This window comes from Babylonia areolata, chromosome 23 (assembly GCF_041734735.1).
Source record: "Babylonia areolata isolate BAREFJ2019XMU chromosome 23, ASM4173473v1, whole genome shotgun sequence".
Classification (NCBI taxonomy): Eukaryota; Metazoa; Mollusca; class Gastropoda; order Neogastropoda; family Buccinidae; genus Babylonia; species Babylonia areolata.
This window is the reverse complement of record NC_134898.1, coordinates 50,886,815-50,903,238: the sequence shown is the minus strand read 5'-3', so window position 1 is coordinate 50,903,238 and position 16,424 is coordinate 50,886,815. Positions and strand designations below refer to the sequence as shown.

General features: G+C 46.0%; 1 protein-coding gene across 1 annotated transcript in view; it reads left to right on the top strand.

Annotated features, from left to right (window-relative positions):
- Positions 1-16,424, top strand: part of LOC143297897 (E3 ubiquitin-protein ligase rnf213-alpha-like) — a 226,109-nt gene that overhangs the window by 184,058 nt on the left and 25,627 nt on the right. Inside the window, 6 exon segments of the mRNA XM_076610432.1 lie at positions 6,752-6,846; positions 9,601-9,754; positions 10,927-11,107; positions 13,937-14,025; positions 14,535-14,592; positions 15,605-15,816. Coding sequence (XP_076466547.1) covers positions 6,752-6,846; positions 9,601-9,754; positions 10,927-11,107; positions 13,937-14,025; positions 14,535-14,592; positions 15,605-15,816 — 789 coding nt within the window.

Here is a 16,424-nt window from a genome sequence, read left to right as displayed (position 1 = left end):
ATTGACAGACACCCTCATGGACTCTGTATTGACAGACAGACACCCTCATGGACTCTGTATTGACAGACAGACACCCTCATGGGCTCTGTATTGACAGACACCCTCATGGACTCTATTGACAGACAGACACCCTCATGGACTCTGTATTGACAGACAGACACCCCCATGGGCTCTGTATTGACAGACAGACACCCTCATGGACTCTGTATTGACAGACAGACACCCTCATGGGCTCTGTATTGGCAGACAGACACCCTCATGGACTCTGTATTGACAGACAGACACCCTCATGGGCTCTGTATTGACAGACAGACACCCTCATGGACTCTATTGACAGACAGACACCCTCATGGACTCTGTATTGACAGACAGACACCCTCATGGACTCTGTATTGACAGACAGACACCTTCATGGACTCTGTATTGACAGACAGACACCCTCATGGACTCTGTATTGACAGACAGACACCCTCATGGACTCTATTGACAGACAGACACCTTCATGGACTCTGTATTGACAGACAGACACCCTCATGGGCTCTGTATTGACAGACAGACACCTTCATGGACTCTGTATTGACAGACAGACACCTTCATGGACTCTATTGACAGACAGACACCTTCATGGACTCTGTATTGACAGACAGACACCCTCATGGGCTCTGTATTGACAGACAGACACCCTCATGGGCTCTGTATTGACAGACAGACACCTTCATGGACTCTGTATTGACAGACAGACACCCTCATGGACTCTGTATTGACAGACAGACACCCTCATGGACTCTATTGACAGACAGACACCCTCATGGACTCTGTATTGACAGACAGACACCCTCATGGGCTCTGTATTGACAGACAGACACCTTCATGGACTCTGTATTGACAGACAGACACCCTCATGGACTCTATTGACAGACAGACACCTCATGGACTCTGTATTGACAGACAGACACCCTCATGGGCTCTGTATTGACAGACAGACACCCTCATGGGCTCTGTATTGACAGACAGACACCCCCATGGGCTCTGTATTGACAGACAGACACCCTCATGGACTCTGTATTGACAGACAGACACCCCCATGGGCTCTGTATTGACAGACAGACACCCTCATGGGCTCTGTATTGACAGACAGACACCCTCATGGACTCTGTATTGACAGACAGACACCCTCATGGACTCTGTATTGACAGACAGACACCCTCATGGACTCTGTATTGACAGACAGACACCCCCATGGGCTCTGTATTGACAGACAGACACCCTCATGGACTCTGTATTGACAGACAGACACCCCCATGGGCTCTGTATTGACAGACAGACACCCTCATGGACTCTGTATTGACAGACAGACACCCTCATGGACTCTGTATTGACAGACAGACACCCTCATGGACTCTGTATTGACAGACAGACACCCCCATGGGCTCTGTATTGACAGACAGACACCCCCATGGGCTCTGTATTGACAGACAGACACCCTCATGGACTCTGTATTGACAGACAGACACCCTCATGGACTCTGTATTGACAGACAGACACCCCCATGGGCTCTGTATTGACAGACAGACACCTTCATGGACTCTGTATTGACAGACAGACACCCTCATGGACTCTGTATTGACAGACAGACACCCTCATGGACTCTGTATTGACAGACAGACACCTTCATGGACTCTGTATTGACAGACAGACACCCTCATGGACTCTGTATTGACAGACAGACACCCCCATGGGCTCTGTATTGACAGACAGACACCTTCATGGACTCTGTATTGACAGACAGACACCTTCATGGACTCTGTATTGACAGACAGACACCCTCATGGACTCTGTATTGACAGACAGACACCTTCATGGACTCTGTATTGACAGACAGACACCCTCATGGACTCTGTATTGACAGACAGACACCTTCATGGACTCTGTATTGACAGACAGACACCCTCATGGACTCTGTATTGACAGACAGACACCCTCATGGACTCTATTGACAGACAGACACCCTCATGGACTCTGTATTGACAGACAGACACCCTCATGGACTCTGTATTGACAGACAGACACCCTCATGGACTCTATTGACAGACAGACACCTTCATGGACTCTGTATTGACAGACAGACACCCTCATGGGCTCTGTATTGACAGACAGACACCCTCATGGGCTCTGTATTGACAGACAGACACCTTCATGGACTCTATTGACAGACAGACACCCTCATGGACTCTTTATTGACAGACAGACACCTTCATGGACTCTGTATTGACAGACAAGCATCATAACCATTCTGCCACCTTCCTCCTTAGAAGTAAACAAACACTTCCCTACCCTTGCCCAGTCAGTTATATGCAGAGCCCACAGCTGATTCTTGTGCATTGGCAAATGAGCAAAAGCGGAAACCAAAGCAAACATCCTATAATTTTGTGTTTGATCTAGAAGTTTAGTTGAGTGCTGTTGTCAGTGGTTTAAAAACATACGACAGAAGTGAGCATTATCGATTCAAATGCAAACAATAAAGCAGCTGATACTCTTCAACCGGAGCAAGAAAGTAGTGCTGTGACCTTTACCTCTGATGCTTGTTTCACTTGTCAGTTTAACGACTTCTCTTTTATGAAGTCCTTTAAGTAATTTCCTGTAACTGTATTTAGAGGTTGTTGTTTTTTTTGTTTTTGTTTTTTTCTTCCAGATTTCACCCACATTTTTACCCTCATTTGCCCAGTTTCTCCCAACCCTCCATTCATCCACATCTCCCACCCCTTCTAACCGATAATACTCAGATGTATTCATAAATACTTTAACAAAATGTCTTCAATCACCGATATGTGTGACGGGACATTAAACAAAATTCCTCCTCCTGATGCCAATACGTACGTTGGAAGAGGCTTGTTAGCATTTCTTGTCAGACTGACTTCACATTTCTCAGGTTTTTCATGCAGTAATAAGGATGATCATTTGTGACAAATGGGAGGAGATGGTGTCAGTTCAGTGTGGGAGATGGGATAAAGTAGAGAAGACAGCAGTGTGATTTCAGTGTGGGAGATGGGATAAAGTGGAAGACAGGTGTGATTTCAGTGTGGGAGATGGAATAAAGTGGAAGACAGGTGTGATTTCAGTGTGGGAGATGGGATAAAGTGGAAGACAGTGGTGTGATTTCAGTGTGGGAGATGGAATAAAGTGGAAGACAGTGGTGTGATTTCAGTGTGGGAGATGGGATAAAGTGGAAGACAGGTGTGATTTCAGTGTGGGAGATGGGATAAAGTGGAAGACAGGTGTGATTTCAGTGTGGGAGATGGGATAAAGTGGAAGACAGTGGTGTGATTTCAGTGTGGGAGATGGAATAAAGTGGAAGACAGTGGTGTGATTTCAGTGTGGGAGATGGAATAAAGTAGAGAAGACAGTGGTGTGATTTCAGTGTGGGAGATGGGATAAAGTGGAAGACAGTGGTGTGATTTCAGTGTGGGAGATGGGATAAAGTGGAAGACAGGTGTGATTTCAGTGTGAGAGATGGGATAAAGTGGAAGACAGGTGTGATTTCAGTGTGAGAGATGGGATAAAGTGGAAGACAGGTGTGATTTCAGTGTGGGAGATGGAATAAAGTGGAAGACAGGTGTGATTTCAGTGTGGGAGATGGAATAAAGTGGAAGACAGGTGTGATTTCAGAGTGGGAGATGGGATAAAGTGGAAGACAGTGGTGTGATTTCAGTGTGGGAGATGGGATAAAGTGGAAGACAGGTGTGATTTCAGTGTGGGAGATGGGATAAAGTGGAAGACAGGTGTGATTTCAGTGTGAGAGATGGGATAAAGTGGAAGACAGGTGTGATTTCAGTGTGGGAGATGGAATAAAGTGGAAGACAGGTGTGATTTCAGTGTGGGAGATGGGATAAAGTGGAAGACAGGTGTGATTTCAGTGTGAGAGATGGGATAAAGTGGAAGACAGGTGTGATTTCAGTGTGGGAGATGGAATAAAGTGGAAGACAGGTGTGATTTCAGTGTGAGAGATGGGATAAAGTGGAAGACAGGTGTGATTTCAGTGTGGGAGATGGAATAAAGTGGAAGACAGGTGTGATTTCAGTGTGGGAGATGGGATAAAGTGGAAGACAGGTGTGATTTCAGTGTGAGAGATGGGATAAAGTGGAAGACAGGTGTGATTTCAGTGTGGGAGATGGAATAAAGTGGAAGACAGGTGTGATTTCAGTGTGGGAGATGGAATAAAGTGGAAGACAGGTGTGATTTCAGAGTGGGAGATGGGATAAAGTGGAAGACAGTGGTGTGATTTCAGTGTGGGAGATGGGATAAAGTGGAAGACAGTGGTGTGATTTCAGTGTGGGAGATGGAATAAAGTGGAAGACAGTGGTGTGATTTCAGTGTGGGAGATGGGATAAAGTGGAAGACAGGTGTGATTTCAGTGTGGGAGATGGGATAAAGTGGAAGACAGGTGTGATTTCAGTGTGGGAGATGGGATAAAGTGGAAGACAGTGGTGTGATTTCAGTGTGGGAGATGGAATAAAGTGGAAGACAGGTGTGATTTCAGTGTGGGAGGTGGGATAAAGTGGAAGACAGGTGTGATTTCAGTGTGGGAGATGGGATAAAGTGGAAGACAGGTGTGATTTCAGTGTGGGAGATGGGATAAAGTGGAAGACAGGTGTGATTTCAGTGTGGGAGATGGGATAAAGTGGAAGACAGGTGTGATTTCAGTGTGGGAGATGGAATAAAGTGGAAGACAGGTGTGATTTCAGTGTGGGAGATGGAATAAAGTGGAAGACAGGTGTGATTTCAGTGTGGGAGATGGGATAAAGTGGAAGACAGGTGTGATTTCAGTGTGAGAGATGGGATAAAGTGGAAGACAGGTGTGATTTCAGTGTGGGAGATGGAATAAAGTGGAAGACAGGTGTGATTTCAGTGTGAGAGATGGGATAAAGTGGAAGACAGGTGTGATTTCAGTGTGGGAGATGGAATAAAGTGGAAGACAGGTGTGATTTCAGTGTGGGAGATGGAATAAAGTGGAAGACAGGTGTGATTTCAGAGTGGGAGATGGGATAAAGTGGAAGACAGTGGTGTGATTTCAGTGTGGGAGATGGGATAAAGTGGAAGACAGGTGTGATTTCAGTGTGGGAGATGGGATAAAGTGGAAGACAGGTGTGATTTCAGTGTGAGAGATGGGATAAAGTGGAAGACAGGTGTGATTTCAGTGTGGGAGATGGAATAAAGTGGAAGACAGGTGTGATTTCAGTGTGGGAGATGGGATAAAGTGGAACAGTGGTGTGATTTCAGTGTGGGAGATGGAATAAAGTGGAAGACAGGTGTGATTTCAGTGTGGGAGATGGGATAAAGTGGAACAGTGGTGTGATTTCAGTGTGGGAGATGGAATAAAGTGGAAGACAGGTGTGATTTCAGTGTGGGAGATGGGATAAAGTGGAAGACAGGTGTGATTTCAGTGTGGGAGATGGGATAAAGTGGAAGACAGGTGTGATTTCAGTGTGGGAGATGGGATAAAGTGGAAGACAGGTGTGATTTCAGTGTGGGAGATGGAATAAAGTGGAAGTCAGGTGTGATTTCAGTGTGGGAGATGGAATAAAGTGGAAGACAGGTGTGATTTCAGTGTGGGAGATGGGATAAAGTGGAAGACAGGTGTGATTTCAGTGTGAGAGATGGGATAAAGTGGAAGACAGGTGTGATTTCAGTGTTGGAGATGGAATAAAGTGGAAGACAGGTGTGATTTCAGTGTGGGAGATGGAATAAAGTGGAAGACATGTGTGATTTCAGAGTGGGAGATGGGATAAAGTGGAAGACAGTGGTGTGATTTCAGTGTGGGAGATGGGATAAAGTGGAAGACAGGGTGTGATTTCAGTGTGGGAGATGGGATAAAGTGGAACAGTGGTGTGATTTCAGTGTGGGAGATGGAATAAAGTGGAAGACAGTGGTGTGATTTCAGTGTGGGAGATGCGATAAAGTGGAAGACAGGTGTGATTTCAGTGTGGGAGATGGGATAAAGTGGAAGACAGGTGTGATTTCAGTGTGGGAGATGGGATAAAGTGGAAGACAGGTGTGATTTCAGTGTGGGAGATGGAATAAAGTGGAAGACAGGTGTGATTTCAGTGTGGGAGATGGAATAAAGTGGAAGACAGGTGTGATTTCAGTGTGGGAGATGGAATAAAGTGGAAGACAGGTGTGATTTCAGTGTGAGAGATGGGATAAAGTGGAAGACAGGGTGTGATTTCAGTGTGAGAGATGGGATAAAGTGGAAGACAGGTGTGATTTCAGTGTGGGAGATGGGATAAAGTGGAAGACAGGTGTGATTTCAGTGTGGGAGATGGAATAAAGTGGAAGACAGGTGTGATTTCAGAGTGGGAGATCGGATAAAGTGGAAGACAGTGGTGTGATTTCAGTGTGGGAGATGGGATAAAGTGGAAGACAGGTGTGATTTCAGTGTGGGAGATGGATAAAGTGGAAGACAGGTGTGATTTCAGTGTGAGAGATGGGATAAAGTGGAAGACAGGTGTGATTTCAGTGTGGGAGATGGGATAAAGTGGAAGACAGGTGTGATTTCAGTGTGGGAGATGGGATAATGTGGAAGACAGGTGTGATTTCAGTGTGAGAGATGGGATAAAGTGGAAGACAGGTGTGATTTCAGTGTGGGAGATGGGATAAAGTGGAAGACAGGTGTGATTTCAGTGGACATAACGAAGATCAGTAGAGACGAATGGGAGGAGATGAAATAAGGTGGAAGACAATGGTGTGATTTCAGTGTGGCCAGCCGATGGAGGAAAGTGTGTGCCCCTGTGGACTGAAGATTGGAGGTGCCAATCACACTGCCACTGCCAACAATGTACAGACCACTGGGTAAGCCGAAAGTGATCATAAATTTGTCTTCAGTTTCAGTTCCATGGAGGTGTCACAGCAAGAAGAAAGTTCCCTGCCACATCTGCTGTAAAATAAAAACGGAAAGTAAAAATATGTCTAAGAAGTGTTATCTGTCTACTTTTTTTTTTTTTTTTTTAATGTTCTTCTGTTGCTTGTTTTTTTATGTGATTTTTTTCTCAGATGTAAAAACAGTCCTTGTATCATTGTAATCTGAAAACATTAGAGTTTATTAATTTGAGCATTATCATATTTGACATGTGTGGAAACACTGTGTAATGGACATGGTGAAATATCCTGTGTTGAGAGGATACAACCTTGGTGGTAAAGTGGAGGGTGGGGGTGGGGGTGGGGGGCACTGTTGGTGATGTAACAGGGACGCCAGAGACAGAACCAGGTGGTTGAACAGCTGGAAGTCTTTCTCAAGTCAAACACCAACTTCATTCATGATTTACAACTTTCATTTAAAACAACAAATAGGAAAGCTGTCCAGTAAAACTGTTCAGAATTGCATTGTCAACATCACAATTTCACATGCACACAACAGTCGCTTTTACTTATTTGTGAACTGGATTTATTTATTTATTTATTTATTATTATTTTTACTATTTTATTATTATTATCATTACTACTACTTTTTTTTATATCATAATTATTATTTATTTATTTATTTATGTTAGCTTATCTATTATTTATTCACCTTTTTTTTTTTCTCAAGGCCTGACTAAGCGCGTTGGGTTACGCTGCTGGTCAGGCATCTGCTTGGCAGATGTGGTGTAGCGTATATGAATTTGTCCGAACGCAGTGACGCCTCCTTGAGCTACTGAAACTGAAACTGAATAAAACCGTCTTCACAAGTAAACTTTTGCCCATCTATGGGGTGAAAAGAAAACAGGCCTTCAAGCAAACAACACTCTCTGTGGTAGCTCACATGAGACAGAACCAGTTGGTTGAACAATTGGAAGTCATTCTTCTTCACAAGTCAAAACGCCAGCTGATTCACAGGTTTTCTGCTCTCTGGTTTAACAGATGCTGATTACTGTTTGAAAGCTGTTAAAGGCCCATCTACATTTTCCACATGAGTTAAGCATGTTTACACGTGAATTAAGCATGTTTACACGTGAATTCAGCATGTTTACATATGCACACACGCTCTCTTGAGCAGCCTCATGCATACCATTACAGTGTCTCTCCTTCCACATGTGGAAGAGTTTCACTGTGTGAATGAGTGATTGTTGGGTTGAAATCTGTGTGTGAGGATACAGAGGGTGGAGTGTATATATGACGATGATGTGACAACTTCTGCGTTTGTGGCCTGCATCTCTCTCATTCACTCGTATACATGTACCAGTGGACTTTTATGTGTACAACTGATGGGCACAATAGCCTAGTGGTTAAAATCTGGGACTTTCAATCTGAGGGTCTCGGGTTCCAATCTCGGTAAAAGCGCCTGGTGGGTAAAGGGTGGAGATTTTTGTGATCTCCCAGGTCAACATATGTGCAGACCTGCTAGTGCCTGAACCCTCTTCGTGTGTATGTTAAAGATCCCGTATTCCATGTCAGCGTATGATGGGTTATGGAAACAAGAACATACACAGCATGCACACTGCTGAAAATGGAGTATGGCTGCCTACATGGCAGGGTAAAATTGGTCATACACGTAAAAATCAACTCGTGTACAAACGAGTGTAAGTGGGAGTTGCAGCCCATGAACGAAGAAGAAGAAGAAAATGTGTATGACTGTTTTTACCTTGCCCTTTGGGCAGCCATACTCTGTTTTAAAGGGTGTGCATACTGGGTATGTTCTTGATTCCATAATCCACTGAATGCTGACATGGACTACAGGATCTTTAACGTGCGTTTTTGATATTCTGCTTGCATGTACACATGAAGGGGGTCCAGGCAGCAGCAGGTATGCACGTATGTTGACGTGGGAGATCGGAAAAAGCTCCACCTTTGAATCACCAGGTTTGCCAAAACTGAGGATCAAACTCAGGGAAGCTGGGCACGAGTCCAGTGCTGTTACCATGTGGCAGTGACTGTTTCAGGGCTGACACCACACAGAGGGGCTGTAACCATGTGGCGGTGACTGTTTCAGGGCTGACACCACACAGAGGGGCTGTAACCATGTGGCGGTGACTGTTTCAGGGCTGACACCACACAGAGGGGCTGTAACCATGTGGCGGTGACTGTTTCAGGGCTGACACCACACCACACAGAGGGGCTGTAACCATGTGGCGGTGACTGTTTCAGGGCTGACACCACACAGAGGGGCTGTAACCATGTGGCGGTGACTGTTTCAGGGCTGACACCACACAGAGGGGCTGTAACCATGTGGCGGTGACTGTTTCAGGGCTGACACCACACAGAGGGGCTGTAACCATGTGGCGGTGACTGTTTCAGGGCTGACACCACACCACACAGAGGGGCTGTAACCATGTGGCGGTGACTGTTTCAGGGCTGACACCACACAGAGGGGCTGTAACCATGTGGCGGTGACTGTTTCAGGGCTGACACCACACCACACAGAAGGGCTGTAACCATGTGGCGGTGACTGTTTCAGGGCTGACACCACACAGAAGTGCTGTAAGTTCAGAGGGGCTGTAACCAGTGTGGCGGTGACTGTTTCAGGGCTGACACCACACAGAGGGGCTGTAACCATGTGGCGGTGACTGTTTCAGGGCTGACACCACACCACACAGAAGGGCAGTAACCATGTGGCGGTGACTGTTTCAGGGCTGACACCACACAGAAGGGCCACGTCCTGGGCCCAGCAGCCCAGCGAGGGCTGGAGGCGGTTCCGGAGAGACGGCTGACGTCTGTGGAGTGCAGCATTCTGCGGTTCCTCCTGCATGCCGTGTTGTACCTGTCCTCCAGCTCTGCCACACAGGTAGCACAGCCGGTGTATGTATGTATGATAGTCAGGTGTGTCCGACTATGACCATCAGAACAGCAGAGAGGCAACTGCTGTCCCGACTATCTGGGCCAGAATTTGATTATAGTGGAGAGTGTCTTGCCCAAGTTACACCCCCATTCTCTCGGCCAAGAGGGTTTTAGGACAGTTGGCATTGGAGATGGTTCCCGAAGGTCAATTAACCCCCCAAGGCTACAGCACAAAGAGCCAGGGTAATCTTGCCTCCTAGTTTGAGAGTCAGTCCTTCACGAAAGACTAAGCTGTGAATGATTTCCAATAGCAGTAGAGAAACCATTGATCATACAGCTCACACTTTGCTGTTGGCCCAACTGTAAGCTTATGTCAGCCTGTGATACAAACTGAGTGTTGGTGTAGCGGCTTATTAATACCCCCATTAGTTTTTACACCCCAGGTTCAAATCTGAGGTCATTTGAGGCTGGCCCTGAATGCTTAACTGCCGAGCAGACAGGTGTGAACTTGTCATAGCAGCAGTTGGGTTGACAGTTTGGGGATAGAGGGTTTTGTGTATGCTTGTGTGTGTATGTAGGTTTGTTTTTGTTTTTGTTTTTTTTGTTTTGCTAGGCACAGGTTGCCAGGCAGTGGCAGTGTGTCTTGTCTGTTTATTTGATTAGCGAACTAAAATGTGCTGCCAGAGAGCGGCAATATATCTTGTCTGTGAATGTAACTAATGCGTGTTGCCAGGTGGCAGCAGTGTGTTATGTCTGTGAACGTAACTTCTTCGTTCATGGGCTGCAACTCCCACGTTCACACGAGTGAGCTTTTATATGTGTGACCATATTTACCCTGCCATGGAAGCAGCCATACTTTGTTTTCGTTTTCGGGAGTGTGCATGCTGGGTATGTTCTTGTTTCCATAGTCCACCGAACACTGACATGGATTACAGGATCTTTAACTTGCATATTTGATCTTCTGCATGCGTATACACACCAAGTGGGTTCAGGCACAAGCAGGCCTGCACATATGTTGACCTGGGAGATCAGAAAAATCTCCACCCTTTACCCATCAGGCACCCTTACCGAGATCCGAACCCAGGACCCTCAGATTGAAAGCCCAATCCTTTAATCACTATTGCTTTAATCGCTATTGCGCCTGTGGAAGGTAAGTAACTGACTGACGTGTGTTGCCAGGCGGCGGCAGTGTGTCAGGTGGTGACCCCGAGGATTGCCCCAGACCAGTGTGCCCAGTTCTTCGTGGACCACATGGAACACGACCTGAAGGTGCTGCAGAGGTGTCTGGGGCGCAGTGCTGATGATGTCTTCCTTGTCCTGCACCATGTCTGTCATCTGCTGGCCTCCTGCACCTTGCCTGGTCAGTGTGCGTAGGGTGGGTGGGTGTGGGTTTAGGTGTACACAGGGTGGGTGGGTGTGGGTGTATACAGGGTGGGTGTGGGTGTGGGTGTATACAGGGTGGGTGGGTGGGTGTGTATACAGGGTGGGTGTGGGTGTATACAGGGTGGGTGTGGGTGTATACAGAGTGGGTGGGTGTGGGTGTATACAGGGTGGGTGTGGGTGTATACAGAGTGGGTGGGTGTGGGTGTATACAGGGTGGGTGTGGGTGTATACAGAGTGGGTGGGTGTGGGTGTATACAGGGTGGGTGGGTGTGGGTTGTTTTTTTTGTGTGTGTAAAAGGTTTGTGTGTGTGTGTGTGTCCAGCTGTGTGTGTGTAGGGTACGTGTGTGTGTGTGTGTCGGGTGTGTGTGTGTGTGTGTGTTGGGTGTGTGTGTAAGGGGTCTGTGAGTATGGGTTATGGGGTAAAATATTGGCTGCATTTGTTATGGGGTAAAACATTTGCTTCAGTCATTGTCATATGTAAACATTGACTTCAGTTATTGTGATGATTAATGACAACACTGTCTTCAGTTGTTGTCATGGGGCAAACATTGACATAATGTATTGTGATAGTTAATGTCCTGGGGGAAAACATTTGCTTGAATTATTGCCATGGTGTATAATATTGGTTTCAATTATTGCCATGGGGTAAAACACTGGCTTCAATAATTGTTATGGAGTATAAAAAAAAAAATGTGACATTGCTGTGGAGTAAAACGTTTGCTTCAGTTATTGTCATGGGTAAAACATTGGCTTCAGTCATTGTCATGGGTAAAAGATTGTGATAATCAGTACCATGGGGTAAAAAACAAACTGGTTTCAGTTATTCTGATGATTACTGTCTTAGGGTAAAATATTGACTTCAGTCATTGTCATGGGTAAAAGATTGTGATAATCAGTACCATGGGGTAAAAAACAAACTGGTTTCAGTTATTCTGATGATTACTGTCTTAGGGTAAAATATTGACTTCAATCATTGTCATGGCATAAACATTGGCATCAGTTGTTGTGGTAATCAGTGTCATGGGGTAAAACATTGGCATCAACTGTTGTGGTAATCAGTGTCATGGGGTAAAACATTGGCATCAACTGTTGTGGTAATCAGTGTCATGGGGTAAAACATTGGCATCAACTGTTGTGGTAATCAGTGTCATGGGGTAAAACATTGGCATCAACTGTTGTGGTAATCAGTGTCATGGGGTAAAACATTGGCTTCAGTCATTGTCATGGGTAAATATTGACTTCAGTTATTGTGATGATTAATGAAAACACAGGCTTCAATAATTGTCAAGGGGTAAACATTGAGATGAACTATTGTGATCGTTAATGTCATGGGGTCAAACATTAGCTTGAATTATTGTGGCGTTGTCGTGGGTTAAAACATTGGCTTCAGTTACTGCCATGGGGTAAAAATATTGGCTTCAGTCAGTGTCATGGCATAAACATTGACTTCAGTAATTGTGACAATTAATGTCATGGAGTAAAAACACTGGTTTGTGGTAATTATTGTCATGGGGTGAAGCACTGTCATGGGGTGAAGCACTGTCATGGGGTGAAGCACTGTCATGGGGTGAAGCACTGTCATGAAGCACTGTGATGGGGTGACGCACTGTCATGGGGTGAAGCACTGTCATGGGGTGAAGCACTGTCATGGGGTGAAGCACTGTCATGGGGTGAAGCACTGTCATGGGGTGAAGCACTGTCTTGGGGTGAAGCAGTGTCATGGGGTGTAGCACTGTCTTGGGGTGAAGCACTGTCATGGGATGAAGCACTGTGATGGGGTGAAGCACTGTCATGGGGTGAAGCACTGTCATGGGGTGAAGCACTGTCATGGGGTGAAGCACTGTCATGGGGTGAAGCACTGTGATGGGGTGAAGCACTGTCATGGGGTGAAGCACTGTGATGGGGTGACGCACTGTCATGGGGTGAAGCACTGTGATGGGGTGAAGCACTGTCATGGGGTGACGCACTGTCATGGGGTGAAGCACTGTCATGGGGTGAAGCACTGTCATGGGGTGAAGCACTGTCATGGGGTGAAGCACTGTCATGGGGTGAAGCACTGTCATGGGGTGACGCACTGTCATGGGGTGAAGCACTGTGATGGGGTGAAGCACTGTGATGGGGTGAAGCACTGTCATGGGGTGAAGCACTGTCATGGGGTGAAGCACTGTCATGGGGTGAAGCACTGTCATGAAGCACTGTGATGGGGTGAAGCACTGTCATGGGGTGACACACTGTCATGGGGTGAAGCACTGTGATGGGGTGAAGCATTGTCATGAAGCACTGTCATGGGGTGAAGCACTGTCATGAAGCACTGTCATGGGGTGAAGCACTGTCATGAAGCACTGTGATGGGGTGACACACTGTCATGGGGTGAAGCACTGTCATGGGGTGAAGCACTGTCATGGGGTGAAGCACTGTCATGAAGCACTGTCATGGGGTGAAGCACTGTCATGGGGTGAAGCACTGTCATGGGGTGAAGCACTGTCATGGGGTGAAGCATTGTCATGAAGCACTGTCATGGGGTGAAGCACTGTCATGAAGCACTGTGATGGGGTGAAGCACTGTCATGAAGCACTGTGATGGGGTGACACACTGTCATGGGGTGTAGCACTGTCATGGGGTGTAGCACTGTCATGAAGCACTGTCATGGGGTGTAGCACTGTCATGGGGTGTAGCACTGTCATGGGGTGAAGCACTGTCATGAAGCACTGTCATGGGGTGACACACTGTCATGGGGTGTAGCACTGTCATGGGGTGTAGCACTGTCATGGGGTGAAGCACTGTCTTGCATGGTTGTCACATCAGGGGGGCCCCAGTATCACCTGGCCACGAAGGAGGAGCGGGGTCAGTGGGAGCAGCAGTTCACACCTGTCTTCATTGCTCCTGCTGTACAGGTTGGAATTTGATGAGGATGTTTGGACAGGTGCGAGTGAGTGATGGGAAAATGTAGCATATGCAGGTGTGTGTGTGTGTGTGTGTTTGTGTGTGATAAGTGGAGCTGTTGGGGTGTGTGTGTGAATTCTTGGTACCAAATGTGTCAGTTCTATGTTCAAATGATAATGTGTGGGTGTGTTAGTGTATGTGTGTGTGAGAATGTGCACCATTGACAACTTTTTGCAGTCATCAGCGTCTTTATCATCTTATAACTTATTTTTGAAAATGCTTGCTTTTTGATACAATATTCAAAATGAGCGCACGCAAGATTCTGAGGTCCTTTCGGGTAATGGGCACCAGTAGGTACACACACACATGCACACATACACACACACAAACACCCACCCACCCAGCCACCCATCCACACACACACAGACACACACACACACACACACACACACACACACACACACACACACACACACACTTTTTATGACCATTAACTAGGCTGTGACTATGTGTTGATCAGAACATGGACGCTGTTGTGCAAGATGGAAACCAAGCCATCGTATCGGACACACGTCAGGGTAAGTCAGCAAGCAGGCTGTTTTCACTGTGCAGGTCACCACACTGAAGTGGTCAGAATCACGGGGTGAGGACCAGGAGAATGTAGGTTCAAACCCCATCAGATGCAGAAAATTGTGGGATTGTTTTGGGCCTGTGGGTTGTTTGTATCAGTTTCAGTTTTTCAAGGATGCGGCACTGCATTTGGACAAACCCATGTGTGCAACATCACAACTGCAAGGCAGATACCTGACCAACAGCCTAACCAAACATGCTCGATCAGGCCTTGAGTGCTTGCTTATATGTTTGTGCACCTAACAGAGTGGATTTCCTCTACAGAATCTTGACAGAGGACAGCAATTTCTGTTGCCATGGTTTCTTTTTCTATGCATCAAGTGTGTGTGATCTCGGTTTATTGTCTCGTTGTATGACCAGACGTGCAGTTTGATTTTCCGTTCAAACTCGAGAAAAGGCGAAACAGGGATTCAAACCAAGACCCTCAAGGAAACAGTATTGGCAGATCTGCCACCTTTTTCCTGTTTCAGTGGTGTCTGTATGTTTATGCAGGCAACACGGCATTGCCCAAAGTGGTGTATATATGTGTATGTTTATGCAGACAACACAGCCCTTCTCAAAGTGGTGTATGTTTGTGTATGCAGACAACACAGCCCTTGTCAAAGCGGTGTATGTTTGTGTTTGCAGACAACACAGCCCTTCTCAAAGTGGTGTATGTTTGTGTGTGCAAACAACACAGCCTTCTCAAAGTGGTGTATGTTTGTGTATGCAGACAACACAGCCCTTCTCAAAGTGGTGTATGTTTGTGTATGCAGACAACACAGCCCTGCTCAAAGTGGCGTGTGTATGTGTATGCAGGCAACATGGCCTTGGTGTATATATACAGGCAACACAGCTTTGCTCAAAGAGGTGTATGTGTATGTGTGTTTATGCAGACAACACAGCGGTGCTCAAAGTGGTGTGTTCTTTAGTTTAACGTCTTTCCACAATAAGTGATATTGGATGTGTATGTGTATTCAGGCAACACGGCACTGCTCAAAGTGGTGTATGAAGACGAGGACGGGCCCCTCGCTGAGTGGCAGGACGTGCAGCGGCTGCCGCTGGTTCCATCCGTGTGGCGCTTCCGTCCCCCCATCACCGTGGATCACTTCTTCCGGCACTTCCACCTGGAGGTGGAGTCACGCCAGGATGCCCAGGACGCCTTCCCTGTCCTTCGCCTCTTCAAACGACAGGTGTGTGCTGGTGGGATGTGGTTGGTGGTGTTGGTGCTGTGACTTGTTTGTTGGTGTATTTGTTAGTTTATTATTGTTATTGTGGTTGTTGTTATTAGTGTTGGTATTATTATTATTCCTTCCCTGTCGTCTGGCTCCCCAAAACAACAGCTGTGCTGGAAGAATATAGTTGTTTGTTATTGATGTTGTTACTTTTTGTTGTTGTTATTACTATTATTATTATCATTATTATATATATGTATATTTTATTATTATTCTTTCAGTGTCGTCTGGCTCTTCAAACAACAGGCGTGCTGGAAAAATATAGTCGTTTGTTATTGGTGTTGTGACTTTTTTTTAAAATTGTTTTGTTGGGTTTTTGTTGTTGTTTTTCCTATAATTTTCTTTATTATCATTATTATTCTTTTAGTGTCATCTGGCTCTTCAAACAACAGGTGTCCTGGAAGAATATGATTGTTTGCTATTGGTATTGTGTCTCGTTTGTTTGTTTACTGTTTTATTATAACCATAATTATTGTTATTATTATCATGATTGTTATTCCTTCCACGACCTCTGGCTCACGAGTACAACAGGAATGCAGGAAGAAAAATGTTGCTTGTTATTGGTG